This window comes from Chaetura pelagica, unplaced genomic scaffold, assembly GCF_000747805.2.
Source record: "Chaetura pelagica isolate M959 unplaced genomic scaffold, ChaPel_1.0 scaffold188, whole genome shotgun sequence".
Classification (NCBI taxonomy): Eukaryota; Metazoa; Chordata; class Aves; order Apodiformes; family Apodidae; genus Chaetura; species Chaetura pelagica.
In genome coordinates this window covers 10,866-31,331 of record NW_009954196.1, presented here as the reverse complement: position 1 = coordinate 31,331, position 20,466 = coordinate 10,866, and the positions used below count along the sequence as shown (strand labels likewise).

Here is a 20,466-nt window from a genome sequence, read left to right as displayed (position 1 = left end):
TTTGTGTATTAAACAGGGGTAATACAGCTGTATTTTCATTCTTTTCATCTTGAAGAACAAGCATTCAAGAAAAAGGGAGACATGGGGATACGAAGTGTAATAGGATAATGAAAAACTCCTCCAGTGCGCCTGTGAGCTTACTTTGTATGTAGGAACTGGTCAGGACAAGGGGTGCTTGAATGCTGCAGGAACTGTCAGTAATTGGCTGTCAATGGAAACTAGAATTTACTTAAGATTCTCTCCTGTTTCTTTTCTCTTTCAGATACATTCAGAGGGTAGCCTTGTGGATGGCCCCGGAGCAGGCCAGATGGAACAGGACAGAACCAACCATGTTGATGGCAACAGATTGAGTCCATTTCTAATACCGCAATCTTCTCACATTTGCCAGGCGGAACCTTCTGTGGTGAAGCTACAGAATGGAAGTTCAGCAACAGAGAGGCCTGAACTTGAAGTAAATGGAGACCACAAGCAGCTATTCACTAAAAGCAACCGTGGAGTGCCCCACCTGAAGGAAAGTCGAAACAACCGTGTTAGCCCTGACCTTTTACACGAAAAGAAAGTATGTTCCAAATATATGCAAAATGGTGGGATAAAACGCACTTTTAGTGAGCCCTCTCTGTATGGATTTCATGAGAGCAAGAAAGTGAAACAAGACAAAGAGGTAAATGGAGAAAAAGCTGAGCCAGAGAATAACAACGAAAAAACAAACCTCTCCAATTGTTATAGTGAGAAGAAACCTGAGAGTTTTACAGGACAAGAAAATGAAATTTCAGATTTGTTACAGTCTACAAGATACAACAGTGGTGGTTCAGAAAACCCTCATGACCTGATTCAGGATGAGCAGGAGCGAGAAAACATTCATTGCCACAACAGGGACATTGTCTTACTACTTAAGAAAAAGGCAGTGCCAATGCCTAATGGTGCTACAGTTTCTGCCTCTTCCATGGAAAGCATGCATGGTGAACTCCTGGAGAAAACACTGTCTCAATATTATCCAGAACATGTTTCCATAGCAATGCAGAAGAACACATCTCATATCAATGCCATTACCAGTCAGGCTACTAATGCGTTGTCCTATGAGACAACGCATTCATCCCATACCTCAGGGCAGATCACTTCCCCACAGACCTCAAACTCTGAGCTGCCTCAAGTGCCAGCTGTAGTGGTTACTGAGGTCTACAACACAGAAGACTCCAGTAAACCACCTCTATTGCCAGGTAGCTGTTCACTTCAGAAACCAGAAATACAGCAACAGATTCCAGGCTATGATCCACACCAGTTACCCATAGGAAACAGTACTGTTTGTGGAAACATAGGGCAGGTTCCCAACAAAGACCTCTCTTCTCTAAGTTCCAGCAGTAACCTGCAAGCTCAGAATGCTGCTCTGGAAAGGTTTTCTGAGCAAGCAGAAAAAAATGGTGCTTTCTTTAAACAGAACTCAACGTTTCGCAAAGATTCCTCTGCTCCTCCTGCTCCAGAAATAAACAGTGCACTGTCCGTCATGGTGCTAGAAGGACCCCATTCCTATGACAACAGATGTGATGAAACTCTTCCTGGGAAGGTAAAAAACGAAGGACAACAGCAAGGACCAATGTCAGAAAGTCCCAGCCTCAGCCAACAACAACTCCACTCTCAGCAGAGACTTCCGCAGCAGGCACACACCTCACAAGATGTCAGTGAACACAACCCGCAAGCTGCTGTGGCCGCCTCCATTCAGCAGCGCCCAGGAGAAGTTACGCCGGCGCCTCCCCTCCAAAGCCTGCATGCGCGCGGAAGCCAGGCTGAGTTTCAGCAACACTATCAGCATTTCCCAGGACAGAGAGAACCTGAGATTCCTCCCATCAAAGAAAAGGACCAAGTGAAAGAACCTGTGCAACAGGCTCAATGTTATTCAAAACCAGCCTGGATAGAATTGGTTTCCACACAGTTCCACCAGGGAGAACCTCCCCAAAAGCCCAGTGAAGCTTTATTGCGATCAATTCTTCGGTTCCAGGCAAACACAGCTGAAACAGCGTATACAAAACAGTATGGTGGAAGTCCTGATGCATTAAAGGGGCCTTCAGGACAGCCCCAGAGCCAGAAGATAATGGAACAGGAACAAATTCCTCCGCTGTACAAAAGCGAGAACTCCCAGCTGCAGCCGCATCCCACAGCTGACCAGCAGCTGCTGTTCCAGAAACACTCGCCGCAGCCACAGCTCACAAAGATGGACTCCCTACTCAAGTCCCAAGTGCAGCAACACCCTCCGCAGCAGCTCCATTTCCAGCAAAGACCAGAACAACAAGCCGAACAGCCTTTAGGGGCCCAATTGAAACAGCAGCACTTGAATCCCCAGCCCGGGGAAAATGAGCAATTCTTGCATTCACACATTTTGCAACAGATGCTTCAAAAGCAGGCACAGCAGGTGCCAGTACCGTGCAGTCCACATTTAACCCCAAATCAGCAACAGGCTCTGCAAATGAAAAATAAAGACCTGCCCCAAATGATTTCCCACTCCCAAAGCAATGCTGAGCAGCCACTAGACAGGACATCCTTCAGTCAGCTTAAAGGAGAGGAATGTTTCCAAACTGTGAATAAGTACATGAAATCAACTGTATTCCCACTGCGTAACCCTCAGCTAAGCTTAGAGCAGGTACAGAGCATGAACAACAAAGCTCCCCTTTACACTCAGAAAGCAAATGCTAGTCTGCAGCATCCCTGCCCAAACAACGTGCACTTGATTTCTGAGAAGAAAGAAAACGCCGCAAATACTGAACGCTTTGGAGCCAGCAAAATGCAGGACTTGAAACACGTGCAGTATTTTTCAAATAACTTGACTGCAAAGCAAGACATGAATCACTGTTTTCAAGAACAAGAGCAGCAGACACAACAAGCTTCAGTTATACAGCTACCACCACTCCAGCAAGCACAGTGCTACAGGGGTAGTGTGAACCAAGATCTCCCAAGCCAACAAGCTACACCGATTCCTCAGCGGTACTTACCACACAGCCAGCAAACTGCCCCACACTCCCAAGACCAGAGAAGCTGTCATTTGCAGACCCAAACCCCTAAGGATTTTCAAAAGCATGCCGCTCTAAGGTGGCATCTCTTGCAAAAACAGGAGCAACAAGCATACCAGCAACCCAAAACAGAGATTGGTCCCAGTGCAGCACGCAAGCCTATAAAAATTGAGGCTGGCACAAAGTCTAATGTTTGCATGCGTCTATCAGCTGGACAGCTAGAAAACAAAATGTGGAAAAAAACAATTAAACAAGAGAATCAGCACTTTGGCTGCGAAAACATGCAACAAAAGAGCATCATCGAGACAATGGAACAGCAGCTAAAACAGATACAGGTCAAATCACTGTTTGATCACAAGACTTTTACTGTCAAATCACCTAAACATGTGAAGGTTGAAACAGCAGGCCCTATTACCATCCTGTCAAGAAATACCAGTGCTGCAGATTTTGACACTCAGACCCCAATCCTAGATCAACAAGCAAACTCATCTTCTGAGAAAACCCCGACCAAAAGAACAGCTGGAACTGTTCTCAATAATTTTTTAGACTCACCTTCCAAGTTATTGGATACTCCTGTAAAAAATTTATTGGACACACCTGCCAAAACCCAGTATGATTTCCCATCTTGCAGCTGTGTTGGTAAGTGCTGAGATGTACTAAAAACACACTAGGTCACAGGAAGGAAATGAGTTGGGATTGCTGGGTTAGTTGGATGTTTTTGTTGGAGGATTTTCTAGGTTGTTTTGGTTTTTTTAACAGCAATTAGTAAAGACTTACAAAACTGCAGTTTTATACACTTACGCCTACTCCACTTACCCAACCCTACACACGGGCCCTTCCTCAGTATTTCAGAAAGCTATTACCTATTTGCTTTTTCAGGCACAAAGCTTATGCCCAGTAATGTTATCGTCTCACATCCATTCTCCTTTAGCATGTAATGACAACATGCTGAGAAAAGTAGGTCATAACTTTGTAAGCTAATTTATTCATCAAGGTTAGATACAGCATTTATAAAAGATATACTGGGTCCAGAACTTAAGATCCTTATACCCTGTTTTGCTCTAACACTGCAATTGCTGAAGTTTCCCTCAGTTAATCCTAAACAGAGAAGGGACCACAGATCATTGCTTGCTTGTTGCAACATTTTATCCTCCCTTTCATGCACTTGTCTCCTGCAAGGCGAAAGAGATCAGCCGTTTCTCAGGGAAGCTATGCAAGCAGCAACAAAAAAGCAGTGAGGGAGACCCTTAGTGTTTCTTCATGGCATATCCAATCTCCAAAAGCTGGAAGAATAGAGCAGAGAGAAGCAAAGCAGAGTGACAGGCATGGCTCCATATCCCAAGCTTCCATACAACACTGGCAGCACACATAGCTGGGCCTGACAGGCACTTTCAGACTCTACTGGACAGTAGAGTCTCAGGCTGAGACAATAGCTTTAGCACCAAAAATGGAGGCAGGAGGGGAGATCCTTATTATAGTTTCACTTACTAGGATTTTGTACCAACTCTGAAGTAGGAAAGTTGATCCTCCAAAACTGCAAATTGGACCTTTTTGAACACTTGGAACTATGTCTCAGAGATGATTCATGGGAACAAAAATGAGAAGGTAGTGGGATTTCCAAAGCTCCTAGGAAAAAAACTGGAAGCATAGTGCACCTTGCTGTTCCTTGTTGTTTTGTAAGAAACAACCTACAAAATATAGGCTTTTTTAAAACACTGAAGTTATGTTGATATTTTTTCCTTGAGATGGTTTCTCCAATTTAGTTGGCAAAAGTTTTTCTAGCAATCATTTAATTATTCTCACTGGGTTTTTAGCCAGTATGGCAATGGCTAACTAAGCAAAAGAGTGTATTCTCCACTTAAGTTTTCATTCTTCAGTCTAAGAAGACCCTCTATGAAACAAAGGAGCATGAAACTTAGATCCTGTCCTCTTTGAATAACTCGGTGCCACAGAGTAATCAATAGCATTTATTGCCCTTTCCTAAGAATATATTTGTCCTTATGAAGATGAAATTAAGCCATTCCCCCATTGACGCGTTCAGGTTTACAGCATGCCTGCATCATGCTTCCTGGGGCTGTACATCAAGAGCAGCATCACCTCATCCAGCCTTCAGAGTTAATGTGGCAAAAAGTATAAAGTCAGCCCTCAGACAAGACAGTACAGCTCCACCATCTCCTCCTGAATCCAAGCAGCGTCTGGCCATTTCTTCCTCACTGCTGGAGCCTGCCTCTTGGTATCAAACCAAACATATAGCATATGTTGTGAATGCTGATGTGGTCCTACCTACACACAGAAAACTGAGGCCGCATTCTTAGCATGCAAGCATTTAGACTAAGCCTTGTACAGGATTTTTTTCAGCAAACTTGCTTTTTTTAATATCACAGAGTCTTTCTGTGGGTGGCAAAAATTCTCAGTATAACCTCACTAGACACTTCTTCAAGGTGCAAGTTCCTCCACTGTAATGTCTGCTGAAAAACAAGTACTGTACAGCCCACTAACATCAATATTTACCACTGTTATCCCATTTATCCTTTCTAGATACTGGGAGAGAAGGAAGTTGGAGAAGGAGAAACAATTGTTCGGTGATAACAGGAAAACGCCTTTTGAATTTCAGTGTAGAGCCCAAGATGTGAAACAACTGCTTGTGCTAGCAAAAGGCACACAGTCCATAGCATGGCTATTTGCAGGATTAGCCACATGTTTTGCCTGTTTGTACCAATTGTGTGGGCATACTTTAGACATAAGCGTTTGAAAACTCTGACCCCAGGCCCATACAGTAGTATTCTAACAAACTAGATGTAAGCTTTGCAATGTGACTTTTTACATTAAAGAATTAAGCTTCAAAGTAATAACCTTTATTTTGTTTTAAACAGAGCAAATTATTGAAAAAGATGAAGGTCCTTTCTATACCCATCTAGGAGCCGGTCCTAATGTGGCAGCTATTAGAGAAATCATGGAAGAAAGGTAATTAGTGCAAAGGCACAGGGCAGATTAACATTTATCCTTCTGTGGATGACAGAATTTTTCCAGCTTTTACACATAAAGAAATAAACAGTTGCAAATCAAGTAATTACTTGTAGGCTTAGCTACTCCAGTGTTGCCAACATTACGCACTGTGCTATTCACCAGAGAGTCACAATATTTGACAGGGCTAATAGTCTGCTGGCTGGCACAGTCTGCACACTTTGAGATAGACGCCAGCAAACCCAAGCAGGAACAAGTATTCACCAGCCTGCCAAGGAAGACAGTTGGCAGTAGCTGCAAAAGCAGGCATGGACCTGGTATTCCCTCTGGGTAGGAGAATGCCAAGGTGGAAAGAAGATGAAGAGCAGAATACCAAACTCCCCTCAGATTACTAAGTATATAGAACAACCTTAAAGGGCTAAATCTAACTTGGTCACCCCTCCAGAGGAGTGCCACAAAGTTGTCGGATAGGATTTCAGCCCAAGAATCTCTTAAGTAGTTTTGTGGAAAAACATCCCCCTTCCTTAGAGTGTTGCACAAAAACAGCCTTATCTCAGTTGTGGACAAACCCTGTATCATGTTGCATCTCATGATACATTTATTACACTGAAGCCAACCAAACCAGGAATTTTGAACACCACAGAATGGATATATGAGCTCTGCGATTTAGAAGCATGCATAAGCACAAATCCCACCAGCCTTTCCAAGGTATTTAAATTTAAAACTGTCACAAAAGTGACTTCAGCACCAGGAACTCCGCATTACTTGTAGCTTTTGACACATACAGACATTAAAGGCCAGATTTTTAGAGGTATCTGGGAACTCAGATCCCCTCTGAACAAACAAGCAAACAAAAAGCTCCTTTGTAACTCAGAGACAGATGGAAATTTGATTTGTTAATGCTTTAAAAATCTGAACTCCAGAACTGCAAATAAGCTCTGGCTCTTTGCAGAACCAAAAGCAAATGGGCATTATTGCAGTGCTGTGTCTGAGCACCATTTCTCAGCAAGGTCTTTAAGCTTTTGCTCACCGCTGCACAGTCATGGGACACTTAGGGCAAACCCTTCAGATTACCTCTAAATCCTAAGGTCCTTTCTCTTTCTTTGCATCTCCTTCCCTGTGACTCCTGTGCAGGGCTTGCCCTGATACTTTTTTTTCAGCTTTGTGAGCAGCTTGGATGAATGTAAGCTACATAAACCCAGCTTCTTCCTGTGAAGGGGGCGTGAACACTGACCCTCCTCCTGAGAAGCTTCTTAGAATTTCTTACCTCCAGAGCTCTCATTGCCTGGTTAGTTTTTTTAGTGCTTACAAATAATAAATAAAAAGGAAAATTCATTCATGTCATGACATCAGTTATTATGGATGAAACTTTTTCCACTTCTTTACTTTGGAATGTAATTTTTTATCCTTAATGATGACCTCGCCTTTTTGTTTTTCTTTTTTTTTTGCATTTTATTTTATTTCATATTGGCAGAAGGAAATCCTGAGAGATTATAGATAATATGCATTTATCTACTCAGCCAGGTTCAGAAGAGTATAGAAGCAGCCACTTGAACAGTGGTTACTTTTCAACATTCATATGATATGAACTGTGCAATTCCCTTGACTGAGGGACTCCAGAATATCTCCTCATTGGTTAATTTTGTGCCCCTAAGTAAAAGCAGCACTTAACTATAGAGATACTCTCATGCACATGTGTGCAGTCTATGACACTAATCACAACTGAAGCACTTTGATCTGGCTCCCCATGAATATGGATTGATTTTTAAGGTATCAGCACTGCCAAACAAACCAGGAATTGGATCTAGACTTGCAGTTAATATTTTAGCTATACCAGAACAAATTTCTTGCAGAATCCATGGTAATGACATATATTTTTACTTCTTCCTTCTCCCAATGCCTACTTCATGCTCAATGAGCTTCACTCCAGTTTTAAAGGCAATTAGCTTTGGCCTGAAAGCAAGCATGACAAATATCAGGCACAAATTCCTTTGTGACAGCTGAAAAGATTTGAGACAAAGTCCATTTCATTTCCAGTGTGTAACATACAACATATTTCCGTAGCAGCAAACACATGGATGTCCAGCAATCCAGATTAGCAAATTTATAGAAAATGTTAATATTTCATATTTTCATGTGGTTAATTAAAGAAACAAATGTATACTAACATCCAAGCCTAAGTAGGAAAAAGTGACCTAACCGTTGCCTGCAGAACATGTGTAGTACAACTCAATTTTATTTGTATAATTTCCTATGACACTGAAATTTCACAATGAGATCACATCTAAAAATAAGTGGTTTTCATTTCCTTTACAAGAGAAAAGTTTAAATACAAATATTTGCTCTTAAATATGTCACCAAGATTTTAGTGCAAAAGCAAGAGGGATGAAAGGTCAAAAGTTCTCAGGGCATCATTAAAGGTCTGCATAACAGGAAGCAACTATTTTGATTACTCTATAGGTAACAGGCAAAGAACAACAAAATTGTGATTTAGTCTCCACGGTTTGTTATTTAAAAACAAAACAACCCCCCCCCAAAAAAAGGTAATGCCAATGAAAGCAACAGAATTCAAGAAAAGGTAATGGAAGTACAATTTACCCAGTCCCCAAAATGCAGCCAAATCAACCTGGTCACTGGATCTGCAAAGTTAAACAAGGAGTCTTAATTAAGACAAAAAGGGTAGGTACTAAGAGTGTCAGAGACTGAGGTTTCTAATGTGGACCCTCATCTGAGAGCTGTTGTGCTCTCGGGCTCAGCAGGTGGGCACCCCCACTGCAGCAGCCCAGGGGAAGGCCTGGACAAAGAACATGCCTGGAAATGGCTTAACAGGTCTGATGCTTTTCATTGATTCAAGATTTGCTTTGTTTAGCATTTGCTGCACATTTCCACCTGGTTCATGAAGGCAGATCCCATTTGCTCTGGGTAACTTGCATATGGGGCTAGGTTCTGCCTTGATGGCACAATCACCTTGATTGCATAGTTCAGCAAGAGCCAAGCCTGCCCACCTCAGTCACAGGAGAACATATACAAATGACATCGTTTGAGGGCACCTTGTGATCCTAATTCAGTATAGAAGTCAGGCAGCAATAAGTAAGTCACAATTTATGAACAGATGATAAAGGAAATCGATATGATGCAAATTAATCATGACTTAACTGATTCACACTGTATCTAAGCCAGCAACAACCACAGAAAACTAATGGAGTGACTACTACATGCCAGCTGGCCCATGACAACTTAATTATATACATTTCAGAAGAATAACTTTGTTTAACCCAGAAATAAAAAATTAAAATTCCTCCCCCCAGAACAGAGAGACTTAAAAAGTCCATTTTTCAAAAGGTCATCTATAACAAATCCTCTACAGAAACAGTTACATCACTTGGGAATATTTATGTGATATGAATAATTTTTACTCATTCCTGATGTATTAAGGACATTTGCCTCTCAACATACCAATCCACCACTATAACAAAACCAACAAGATAAACCACATTGCACATCCCTCCCTGTAATTTATAGTGTTTATTTTTTAAGATAAGACTGGAAAATGTACTCCATTTTTTTTTGGTGTTTGCATAGAACCAATTAAATCTGCTTATTGTACATATTTTTGTTTAAGATTTGGACAGAAGGGTAAAGCTATAAGGATTGAGAGGGTTGTCTACACTGGGAAAGAAGGCAAAAGTTCTCAAGGATGTCCAATTGCTAAATGGGTAAGTGATATCCACAAATGTTAAGACTAACGTAGTTTGGTATGATGGTTCGTGTTAGCAGACAGCAGTGACATCCTTCTGTTAGTTGATGCTATGAAACTTAAAATAGCTCAAAGGCAGCAGTACCACAGGACACCTGTAGCCTGCTCCCACCCCTATCTCTTACACTCCATTTACTTGTTGCACGGAGAACAGCAAGAATAAAATTTGGCTTAAAAGCATGAAAACCTGAGAAGGAAGGCAATTTTTGCCTAGGTTTAAGATTCACAACACCAGACATTCTCATTGCTATTTAATTCACAAGTTCAAGTTCAAATTCACAAGTTTTATTCACAAGTAAGTCCAGTAAGGGCACCACTGTGATGTTTTTAAAATACACTCCCATTTCAAGGGAGGACATCCTCTTAGCAAACAGTGTCATAATGTGGCACAAACTACCAAGTCGTTTGGGTAGGCTGAGGAAAGACAGGATGAGGAAAAACTGCTACATGATTATAGCCTTTAAGCATGCCAGACTGTACCTTTTATTCAGAAATAGCACAAGCACTGAGAAGCAAGGATGCTTTTTTATTTTAGCAACTACTGCTTTCCCCTCATCACTGTAATGTGTGTATGTACTAAGGGCAGGTCACAAATCGGAGTGGCTGATTACAAGCTTAGCTGCCTAAGCGTGGGAGGGAAGGGGTAAGAGCTTCTGTGTCCTGCTATTTAGCCCCTTCCATAGCTGCCTGCCTTTCCCCATGTGGCTCCTGCCCTATGTGCAGGCATCCACCATCCAGCTCTGTGTGGGGAGCCATCTCACTGCTCACTAATCAAACTGGGCCACTTGTGCCATAGCACAGATTCAGGAGGATATCCCTGCTGAGTATTTACACAGCTGGTTTCCACCACCGTGGCTGTCCATGCCATCAGCCAAGCTTAGTCTCATAAGAGTCAGCTTTGTGAAAAAGAAAGGGTAGCCTTAGCCCATATCACTGAATGAGAAAAGTGGACAGAAACTAAGAGGAAGACAGAAGTAACCTGCACACACACTAATGCTGAAGTTTGCTGTTCTTTTGCTCTTCACATTACGAAACGCGTTGTTTGTGTTGGGGCTCCGGGGGTGTGTGTTGCTGTGCATGCAGGTAGTCCGCAGAAGCAGTCAGGAGGAAAAGCTACTCTGCTTGGTGCGCGAGCGAGCAGGCCACACGTGTGAAACAGCTGTGATCGTGATTCTCATCTTGGTCTGGGAGGGAATCCCAACCAGCCTGGCCGACAAGCTCTACTCTGAACTGACAGACACCCTGAGGAAGTACGGCACGCTCACAAACCGGCGCTGCGCCCTGAACGAAGAGTAAGTGCAACAAAGGGTATGGTTGCCAGATTTGCAGCCTTAGATCTGGCACCTCCAGTCGTGCTGTTCTCCTGAAACACACAGAACCTTTCCAACTATTTCAGGCTATTTGAAAACCCACAAACCTCGTGAGAAAATCAAAGTAAGCGTTCTTGTAAATCAGTGAAAAACATCTTCCCAGAGTTGTGAAGCATTTCACTATATTTAAAGGAAGAGATCTCTGCAGGACAACAGATACCTCAACCTTGAAAAAAAAACCAACAGAGGCACTAAATCATACTGTAAGCCTAAATCTAAAGAAATCACACTATATTGTTTTCCCACGTCTTTCCAAATTGCAAAGGCCATTGAGACCAAAATTAGCACAGCAATCACTGTATGTTACTTTGGCTTCACAGGCAGAGTCATATTTCAGGAATTATTGCTTAGCCTCTGTCAGAGGACTTCCATGTTCTTGCAGTGCCATCAGCAAATGCCCCTTTTAGGTGGCATGAATATCACTACCTAACAAGGCACCACGCAAACATACCTGCTTTCAAGCAAAGGCAGGTTTCTCACAGAAGCATAGAAACCCCATAGTTCTTGCTTTGCAGCCATGAAGTTTTTAACTCTGATAAATTCTTCTGTTATAAAGTTCCTACCTCTCTCTTTTCATGTCTTCATTATTTACTGATAGAAGATGATCTAAGAGCAGTGATTCCCCAGCGTGCTGGCAGAAGGCCGATGCCCGCTGCAGGAGTGCCCGGGGTGACCCGCCTGCTGCTGACAGCCATATGTTCCTATTTTTTAGACGGACTTGCGCTTGTCAAGGGCTGGACCCTGAAACTTGTGGTGCTTCATTTTCCTTTGGTTGCTCCTGGAGCATGTACTACAATGGTTGTAAGTTTGCCAGAAGCAAGATTCCAAGAAAGTTCAAGCTGATGGGGGATGACCCAAAAGAGGTTGGTGTCCATTTCTAAAATAAGTCTCATCTGCAAGGAAACGTTTTCTGTCACTCTGCAAAAAAGAGATACAGTGCAAGAGACCAGGGGCCAGAACCCTGCCTGAATGATATACATGTGGAGTAATTAAATGACTGCCAGTCAAAACTGATTGATTCCAGTCACTGAGCCAGCTGAATTGACTATCCAAATTCTGACAGCTGGGAAAAACCCTGAGACTTGAAACCACACTTGCAGGCTTTCACAATTAGTGGGGAGGGCATGGCCTGAATAATTGTGGCTGTATTAGGGCTGCAATTGGGCATTCCCCAGTGGCAGAACAGAAGGTTTACCCACTGAAGGCACATAACTGGGAACCAGAGCAGACTGCATGGAGACAAACATGTTGAAACTCTGCAATGACAATAGGAAGGATAGGAAGACTCAAGTCCACACAAAATCCTGCCCGACTGAATGTTTCCAGACTTGGCCCTGTGTTATAGCAAACTGCCAACTGTTTAAAACGAGTCAGAGTAATCAAAATCTGTGACCTAAGCATGGGCACAAGATAACTTTGAAATTGTGCCTGAAGCAACTCCTGGATACCTCTAGCTAGTCATGTGTCTGCGTCGCTCCAATGGCCCAGTCTGGTTTTTGGCAAGCAAATGCAAATTTAGTTTCTTGCTTGTGTACTGATGCATAGGTCCACAGCTTTCACTGTATTCTGGTGTCTTACATAAATCCAAGCATTTCTTTCACATGATTGGAGAGTCAGGTACTTCCGTGTCCTATGGCCTCCACTGCAAATAGCATACTATTTAGAATATCATCATAGTTAACATACAGTTTTTCTTCCCCACTGCTCTTCTATATCCTCAAGAATTACAGAATAGCTGTCCTTTAATTGTGCTGTGACACAAAGCCTTCTTTATCACAGCCTGCAGTCCTAAACTCCCTAAATTTCCTAAGCTGGATACCTAGCCAGAGCCCACCAGGGCACTCTTGCAACTTGCATTCCTGGATTTACTTCCCGTGACAGACAGAGCTGAGTGGAGAAGATGGTTTTACCCTCCAGATTTTTTCTCACACAATGTCAGGGGCAGACAAAACAGACATCCAGACCAGGGGCTGCATCCCGTTGCAGAGACAGGGTTTATAGACAACACAAACAGGATCCTCATCAATACCTAGAAGTAACATTTATAAATGGTAACCTACAAGTCATACAAAAGCTGGCAGCATACAAAAGCACATGGCAGCATGTTCTGGCAGCAGCTACAAGGTCACAGCAAAATATTTTCGACAGTTTAATAATGTCATTTTGGAGTCCCAAACTAGGATATAGTGCCATAGTAGGAGACAAATTTTTAAAGCACCAAACACATCTGTTCCAATCCCATAGTTTCTTCACAGCACTTCACACATTCCTAATAGATGCAAACTTCTAAAAACAAGTATACCACTCCAGTATGCCACTGTTCTTTATGCACTTGAAATTTAAAAGTAAGGGCCTCAAATAAGCAAGGTTTTGAATTTAGGATTCTCATTCTGAGAGCATGGAGAACAACTCTGGAGTATGTTATTAGAGTGCTTAATTTTTTAAGACCATTTTATTTTAGGAGCATGCACCTTTCCTTATACAAAAAAGTGTGGTCATTCCTACCTCCATAGCAGCAACTACTAGACATGTCCACAGTTCTTCATTGCTTAAGAACTGTGAAACTTTGGAAGTCTGAAGTATTTAAATAATTTTAAATTTCTGCATTAAAATATATTTCAGTGTGTTGAAATGCTGTCATTGCAATGTGCAAAACCCTTAAATTAGCCAGATTTACTCGATGGTCCATTCTGATATCCTTTCTCTCAAGCTTTCTGAGAAGTATTATTTTCCCTAAACTCCAATAGGGAAAACAATGAGGATCGTCATTCTTCAATCTAGAAGATTAAAGTTACAGCATATTATCTTGTAAGGATCACACTACACTACTTTACTACTTCATTACTTTAAAGGCTATGAAATAATAAAATTAAAAGGAGATTTCAGAACAGCTGTTTTCTAAACAAGAATTGTAACAGTCTAGGCCTTTTCACAACTATCAGTGTAAACATGATGTGTAAAGACCCTAGCTTCGTAGATCCTATACATAAAGTACAGAAATCTCATTGAACTTTATTTCATCTCTTAACAGGAAGAAAAACTAGAATCCAATTTGCAGAACCTGTCAACCCTTATGGCACCTACCTACAAGAAGCTTGCACCTGATGCATATAACAACCAGGTATGCTAGGAAAAAAGGAATTAGAACAGTCATGCAAATAACCTGATTTTAACCACACTTGCAAGTGCTTCAACCTTGCACCAAACCATTAGGTACATTTTGTGCCAGCACACCTTTCACATCAGGGTAAAGACAAATGGAAATGAACTTAAAATGCTTTCAAAAGTAAAACTAGCAGAATCTAATCCACTAAATAGAATTAATTTTTTCACCTACATCAGGCCAATAAAATTACTTCACACTTGAGCAGAACTCCACCTCTACATCACAAATTTCTGGATTCAGCATGATTCACCCGCCAAACTAGCAAAACAGTCATGAAGATGGTGTGAGATCAGCAACAATGCCAGAAGGCAGTGTATCATATTCCACTCAAGTCCTCAAGCCACAGTTTCAGTTCTGCTCTCTCAACTGGCAGATTAATTTACTTTCCACTAGAATAGCCATTACAAACATGCTTTTGAATGAAAGTTTTGTATTTGAACACACTCAGTGCTTGCACCAGCCTTCCTGCATAAGGGGATTGTGTGTGCATATTTTCTGTGAAGCAGTGTTCACAGACGTGAGCACATGCAAACATTTTATGAGCTTCCCAGTGTGGCTCTCTCATCTGCATCCCTTTACCAAAAGTCTTTTAAATATTTGCATCCAAATTTGACAACATACTCTTTGCAAATTCATAACTGTCTTCATTTTCATAGCTCCATTTCACTGCCATTGCAAACATTCACAGAACTTAGTCTCTAAACTATCAGCAACTATGACATGATCTTTCTTTCCTGTTGACAGCACTATGCTCTAGCAACCAGCACATGACAGATTTTCAACTGTAACAGAAACAACAAGATAACACAAAACCATCCATTTTTATTTGTCATAAACCCCACTACTTTACTGCATGTTCTGTAGCAGGTAGCAAGGGTAAGCAGATTCAGTACAGACTTAACCAATTCCCTTACCTGATCAGATAATGTTTGGAGACTCATTATGAAGGAAACTGTGGCCGTGTGTCCACTAGCTGTGGTTATGTGTCCAAATATTCTGCAAGAGAAGAAAGGAAGAGGAAGAAGGAAAAATGAGGCAGCGGTGAACACAGCAGAGCCCTCAGTGCTAATTCCATGCACTGGAGCATCTAGCTGGGTTGCAGTGATACCTGTCATCTGTTCACAGATTGAGTATGAACACAGAGCACCCGAGTGTCGCCTGGGTTTAAAAGAAGGCCGCCCATTCTCAGGGGTCACTGCCTGCCTGGATTTTTGCGCTCACGCTCACAGAGACTTGCACAATATGCAGAACGGGAGTACACTGGTAAGTCCATGATGCATAGAGCCTACTTGCTCCAGCACTAATTTCATATATTTAATTTGTTATATCCTGTCTGTATAGATTTATACCTGCATAATACAGATGCTAAAAAAGAAACATTAAGCAGTAATTGAGCTAACTTATTACCCCCTACACAATTTTTCATTTAAATGAATGAGACTCATGATGTATTACAGAAAGGTTTGATACAGAACTGATTAAAAAGAAATGGTACAGATAATGGAAAGAAGGTCCCCTGTTTCAGTGTTCCTGGTGGAAAATTATTTTTGTTTGTCCTTGTGAAACACTTTTTTCCAGGCAACTTTGGATTATGTCTTCTAATAAAATAAAAATGGAAACAAGTAACTTCTTTCCAGGAGAGTTTTGGAAGTTGTGGATTTCACTCCTGCTTAGGATGAGCAGGAAGTCTGCAAGCCATCCTTTGTCTTGTACCCTCCACGCTTCTGATCTCTAGCACATTCAGCAAAGGTTCTGTAGAAGATACCAGAAAACTGAGCTGGTTTTCAGTGAATTTTGGATTATTTCTGTTCCCTGACTACTCTCTCTGTGACAACACAGTTGGGTTAAACATAAGAAAGAATAGTCTTCAGTTTTGAATAATCATGATGGTTGTAACCTCAGCACCTAGACTCTCAGTGCAGCTCTTACTATGACCAAAGAGACTATCTACGTTTTTACTAACAACTAGATTTTTCCAGTCCAGGGTCTGACTTAATTGACAAGTCAACCACCATCAATACTATTCATATTTCTAGCTGAGTTTTCTTCCTAAAACTGGCTGATGCAATGCTTTTCCTACAGAATGTGTCTGTATCAGCATATTTTTGCACTGAGGTCCTCCCAGTGCTCCATTTTAGCTGGAGCTAATATTAATGGGCACACTGCATGACACAACAGTAACTTCCTTATATGTTATCATATCATAGAATCATCAAATGGTTATTTGTATTAACATTACAGTGACTTGTTCTTTTGCAAAGCCTTGGAAGTTGCCATTGTAAGGGGGTGAAATACAATGGCAGTACAAAGTCCCAGATTCCACTGTTTTGCTCTCCAGCCACTGTACAATGGATCACAGAGTTTATTTCCTAATTTAACCATTCATTTCTGCACAAGTAGAAGAAACAGATATATATACACCTTCTGTTTCTGTTAACACAATCTAGCAAAGCAATAGAAGAAATGAAATTGCAGGCTTGTTGTGATATGCATAAATTGTACAGAAGAGCTTTCCAGATGCCAACACTAACAGTGGCCTACAGGGCAAAGTAAAATGTACAGGCTAGCATTTTAGATCTCTTCTCAAGCTGGTTTGAGAGAGTTACTCTAATGTACCTTTCCAACAGGTTTGCACACTAACTAGAGAAGACAATCGTGAAATTGGCCAAACACCAGAAGATGAGCAGCTCCACGTGCTCCCGTTATACAAAGTCTCTGATGTGGATGAGTTTGGAAGCACTGAAGGCCAGGAGGAGAAAAAGAGGAACGGCAGCATCCAGGTGCTTACCTCCTTTCGCCGAAAAGTAAGGATGTTAGCAGAGCCTGTTAAGACATGTCGGCAAAGGAAGCTAGAAGCAAAGAAGGCAGCTGCAGAAAAGCTTTCCTCCTTGGAGAATGGGTCTAGCAAAGCTGAAAGAGATAAGTCTGCTACAGCACGCAACAAGCAAGGCAACTCTGAGGCAGCAAGTCACGCAAAGCAGCTAGCAGGTAAACATATGAATCTGGTCGTGATCTTTATCTACGGTGGTAAGCTTCCTAATATCAGGGCCATTTATAATGAGTCTCAAGAAAACCATTATTCTCAGCCAAAGAATGTTTTAAAGAGAATTCTTGAAAGTAAATATCAATATAGTATATTTATAAATACTAGAGTGCCAAATTGTGGGCAACTCTGGAGAAGAAAAAAAAAAAAGAAAAGTTGAAAGAAAAGTTGAATGATAAATCTGGTATTGTTGGATAGTTAACATCTGTAGAAATCTGGTGCTTTTGCAAACTCTGCTTGCTATCCAGTGTATTGTAAAGTACCTTTAAAAGACCAGTAGTGCTAGAAGCCATGAAAAGCAGCATGTGATGCTGCTGCCAAAGACTGTTACAGAGATCCTCCTAATCTGAGGGGATTCAAGCCTAACCTCTCTATCACTATTTACACTCCCTCCTTCAAGACCAAAAGCAGAGCAGTTTTTCTATAGTGCAGTAAGAGTTAAAAAACCCATTTCACAATCCCTAGCAGTTTTCATCAGTAGATTTCAAAGTCCTGAACAAAGGAGTTCATCGTGACTAGACTATTTTATTGTTATGGCAACTTTCTCAGAGAGGAAAAAAGTGATACATCCAAGGCCACCCAGAAGGTCACTGAAATACCCCTGAAGAAAAGTCAGCTGTTCCATGATGCAGAGTAGGGTTGTAACCATTAAATGATGCCATTCTGCTTTAATCAATTATTTTTTGCTCTTACATCTTCAGTTAATCTCAGTTGTTAATGAAATGTGTCTATCGGTAAATGTCACCATTGTTTTTTACATAAAGCTAGGGGATATTTTTTTAATGCAGTTCTGTTAATACAGAGGAGAAGATTTATATATTCTCGGGGGAAAGAAGGTCACCTTGTGCAGAGCTGTTGGGAGCACTTTGATGCTCCATGTCATGGGTTACTTAAATGACGATTCAAATCTTCGGATTTTGTGCATGTGACTCTGAACAGATTGCACTGTCCTCTTTTTCCCCATTGCCACTAGTATCTGATCTTACTGGACACATGCCAAAAAGGATGAGTAGCCTTAGTATTCAGCTTCTTAAAGGATGGTATTTGAGATACAAGAAAGGGAACCTCTGTTAACATATCACATTATATACTTTTCATAGATATATATCATGAAAAATCTGTAAAGTATGTCATTTGTTGTCGGTTGGGTTTTTTTTATTTAAAAGCTTGTTTGTTGTGTGCTTTTTTTGTTTTCTTTTCACATCTACAGATCTTTTACGTCTTTCAGGACCAGCCACACAACAACAGCAGCAGCAACATCCACAGCGGCCTCTCCCTAACAACCTTCAGTCAAATCCTATTAACTCTTACTCGGGTTCAGGTTCTGCAAATCTCTATGTAAGGTTGCCTAATCCAGCCAATGCTTATCCAAGCTCTTCATACACTTCAGATCCCTATGGAGGGTCCAGTCCCATGAACCTCTATACAACTTCATCACAGCCTTCTGGGTCTTATTTGAATTCTTCCAGTCCCATGAACCCATATTCAGGATCACTGAGTCAAAATAACCAATATCCATCCTACCAATGCAATGGAAACATAGCAATGGACAACTGCCCCTCTTACTTGGGCTCCTACCCTTCTCAGCATCAGCACATGGACCTGTATAGTTGCCAGAGCCAAGACCATATGTCTGCACTAAGTCTACCACCCATTCAAACATTATACCAGCATAGGTTTGGGAATAACCAGAGTTTTGGTCCCAAGTACTTGAATTATGGAAACCAAAATATGCAGTTAGACTCCTTCAGTAATTGCACCATTAGACCAAATGTACACCACGTAGGGTCTTTTTCCTCTTACTCTACCCATGAGGCCGACGGCCATTTTATGGAGGTTGCCCCAAGGTTAAAATCTAATCTGAGCATGGATTATGCCTCCATGAGTAAAACCAGTGAACATCATCACATGCAACCCCCTCCACACCTAGCACACAACTACCATTCTGCTGCAAGTATGTTCAGTGGTCCTCCTAATTCACTGCATCTCCAAAATAAGGATAGTGAAATGATTTCACATGCAATTAATGGTTTGTCTAACATGCTTCCAGGTCAAAACCATGATAGGACTACTCCGCAGGGTGGTTTAGATAAAACTGATGTGCTGAATCCAGAAAAAGCAGAGGATCCCAATGACGTCTGGTCAGATAGTGAGCAGAACTTTCTGGATCCAGAAATCGGAGGAGTAGCAGTTGCTCCATCTCATGGGTCAATTCTCATAGAGTGTGCAAAACGTGAGCTCCATGCAACAACTCCCTTAAAAAACCCCAACAGGAACCATCCCACCAGAATATCCCTTGTCTTTTACCAGCACAAGAGTATGAATGAGCCAAAACACGGGCTGGCTCTGTGGGAAGCAAAGATGGCTGAGAAGGCAAGAGAGAAAGAAGAGGAATGTGAGAAGTACGGTCCAGACCATGTGCCTCAGAAATCTTACGGCAAAAAGGCAAAGCGGGAGCCTGCTGAGCCACACGAACCCTCAGAGCCAACGTACATGCGCTTCTTCAAGTCTCTTGCACAAAGGACACTGTCGGTCACCACAGACTCCACAGTAACTACATCTCCATATGCCTTTACACGGGTTACAGGGCCTTACAATCGATATATCTAACTCCACACGTTTGTTGGTTACCTCATCTGAAGAAACACCTTGTCAGTAGGGCAGTTGTTCTTTAGGTTTTGGGGAAAGCAAGGGCAGAGAAAAAAACAGTGTTTTTACAAAACTCATCAGTGGAAAAAGCCTCAGCACACCAGCAAGTAGAGGTAATCTCACTAGCACTTGTTTTCCACTGATTTTTAAGTGGTCACAGATGGCATGTAGGAAACAAGACCAAAGCATCCTATGCAAAAAACAAAACAAAAGGTGTTTCACAATTTACATTTGAAAACACTGGCTCCATTACTGAAAGAGGTGATCTGCAAATGCATTTTTTTTTCTTACAGTTTTGCACATCTGCGGCCACTTTTAATGTCATCAAGTTTGCATAGTCATGGAACAGGAGCAAAAAAAAACCCTAAAAATAGAATACTGTAGTACTGCAACTGCAGGAATCTTAAAATAACATCTGGTGCTGAATCTATTATGTACTGAAATACTGGAATTATGGCTTTTTAACATGCAGTTTTTACTGTAATCTTATTAGGTTTTTTATTTTATTTAACAAAGTA

The 20,466-nt window shown here is 41.5% G+C and overlaps 1 protein-coding gene across 1 annotated transcript; it reads left to right on the top strand.

The window, feature by feature from the left end:
• The first annotated feature begins 283 nt into the window (after nucleotides 1–283).
• On the top strand, nucleotides 284–20,154 carry TET2 (tet methylcytosine dioxygenase 2). The gene is made up of 9 exons (XM_010003157.1): nucleotides 284–3,638; nucleotides 5,873–5,963; nucleotides 9,586–9,679; nucleotides 10,804–11,012; nucleotides 11,803–11,953; nucleotides 14,122–14,211; nucleotides 15,382–15,519; nucleotides 16,884–17,244; nucleotides 18,510–20,154. Exons 1-9 carry the CDS (start codon nucleotides 308–310, stop codon nucleotides 19,907–19,909), a joined length of 5,865 nt encoding a protein of 1,954 aa, XP_010001459.1. The 5' UTR covers nucleotides 284–307; the 3' UTR covers nucleotides 19,910–20,154.
• The last annotated feature ends 312 nt before the right edge of the window (nucleotides 20,155–20,466 follow it).